The 1,931-nt window shown below is 46.1% G+C and overlaps 1 protein-coding gene across 1 annotated transcript in view; it reads right to left on the reverse strand.

Annotated features, from left to right (window-relative positions):
* Positions 1 to 137, reverse strand: part of TGFBR3 (transforming growth factor, beta receptor III) — a 109,367-nt gene extending 109,230 nt beyond the window's left edge. The window contains exon 1 of the mRNA XM_010006749.1: positions 73 to 137. Coding sequence (XP_010005051.1) covers positions 73 to 137 — 65 coding nt within the window. The remainder of the gene's footprint in view (positions 1 to 72) is intronic.
* Positions 138 to 1,931: the final 1,794 nt, after the last annotated feature.

Genomic DNA, 1,931 nt, shown 5'->3' on the forward strand with positions numbered 1-1,931 from the left:
GGCCGGCGGCGCGCGCGGGGCCCGGGCCGGGGGCAGGGGTGGTGTTCGGGTGCGCGCGCCCCCGGCCCGCACCTGAACATCCCCGGGCCCCACAGCCCCGGTCCTTCTCCCGCAGCTCCGCTGCACGTTCCCCGCATCCCGTCAGCACGCGGCGGGGCCTCGGGCGGCGCCCAGACCCCCGAAGTCCAGGCCTGAAAACGTGCACAGGTAGGAGACCCCTCACAGGCAAAGCGAGGTTGGCTGCAATAAAGCACTTAGCCCACACTAAGTGTTTCAGTGAGCAGGCTTATAAAACCTGCAGGAACAAGTAAAACACGAGTCCAGGCTGCTCGTTGGCAGCCCAAGCCCCACTTGCACCATTTTCTGTTTATTTTTAGTGTTTGGAAACGTGCGCGTGTCAGAGCACGTCGTGCTCCTCTCTTATCACTCTCAGTCTACACGTAGGATGCAAAAGGGAGCTGTGGAGGCGGGGGAAGTCCCTTCCACAAAGAGGAAAATTAATATTAGACAGCACTAAGGGCTACGTATGTATTTCAGTGCATAGCGTGTCTGCTGTATTTCCGTTGGCTGAAATTCCAGAGGGCTGATTAAAAATGGGATCAAAACTTAAACCAATAGTTTTTGTTGTAAATAGTCATTTATGTCCCAGTCTACAAAGATTAAACTATGAGGTTCGATCACATGCGCAACCATGAGAGCTGCTCAAGTGTGTGAAGTCCTAGGTGTGCACAAGTCTTGACAAAATCCAACTGTTTACACACAGGTTTGACCCCAGCCAAGTCATTTTCACCATTTTCACTGAAGTTGGTAAAGAACTGACTCTTGTCCTTGGAGCCAACTCTGTGAGGTACAAAGCGTCCGTGGCCACAGTTCATACTTCACAATGCTCACCCAGGAACACAACAATTAATTTTTTTGTTTACATTTCATGGCAGAATATAGAGAAAACACCCAATTTCCTATTAAAAACAAGGAAATTCCTGTATCTTAGCTGCAGTGTTCAATCCTTGCAGCAGTGGAAGACAATTACATACATAATTTACATTTTTACTTACTTCTTAAGTATTTGCTGATCTAGTGATTAACTTCTTATCCAGGGCAGGATTATTTCACTTAGCTGGCATTGACCTAATCCAGCAATGTAATGTATTATCCTCACTAAGATGTATGAAAGCTGTGACAGTTCACTTTTCCAAGAGGTTTAAGGGTTTTCAGAATTAAGCCTAAGTAAATGTCAGTTCTTATCTTAAAAACCATGCACCAAGTTAAAACTATTAACAGCACTTGTTAGTTTTTCATTGGCACATTTTTCATTGGTGCTTTTATTTACACGGGCCCATGAAATTTGGGAAGGATACTTCTATGAAACACACAAAATTGAGGGCCAGCTTCAAGCACTAATTTCACATTACGGTCATAAAGCTCCAACCTTCACTGAAGAGTCAGCTGAGTTCACTTTAGTCAAGCCAGAAGCATCCAATCTGAATAAACTAATCCTCCCCAGGGACAGGGCATATCAACTTGGGTATATTCATAGAATAGTTGGGTTGGAAGCGACCTTTAAAGGTAGACTCATTCATCCCCCCAGTGAGCAGGGACATCTTCAACTAGTCCAGGTTGCTCAGAGCCCCGTTCAGCCTGACCTTCCAGGGATGAGGCATGTACCACCTCTCTGGGCAACCTGTTACAGTCTTTCACCACCCTCATTGTAAAAAAACACTTCTTCCTTATATCTAGTCTAAAACTACCCTCTTTTAGTTTACTGCTTGTCCGATCACGACAGGCCCTGCAAAAAAGTCTGTTCCCATCTTTCTTGTAAGCCCCCTTTAAGTATTGAAAGGCCACAATAAGGTCCCCCTGGAGCCTTCCCTTCTCCCAGATGAACAACCTCAGCTCTCTCAGCTTTTCATTATAGTATTGTAGATCTTTAC

Source organism: Chaetura pelagica, unplaced genomic scaffold (assembly GCF_000747805.2).
Source record: "Chaetura pelagica isolate M959 unplaced genomic scaffold, ChaPel_1.0 scaffold69, whole genome shotgun sequence".
Classification (NCBI taxonomy): Eukaryota; Metazoa; Chordata; class Aves; order Apodiformes; family Apodidae; genus Chaetura; species Chaetura pelagica.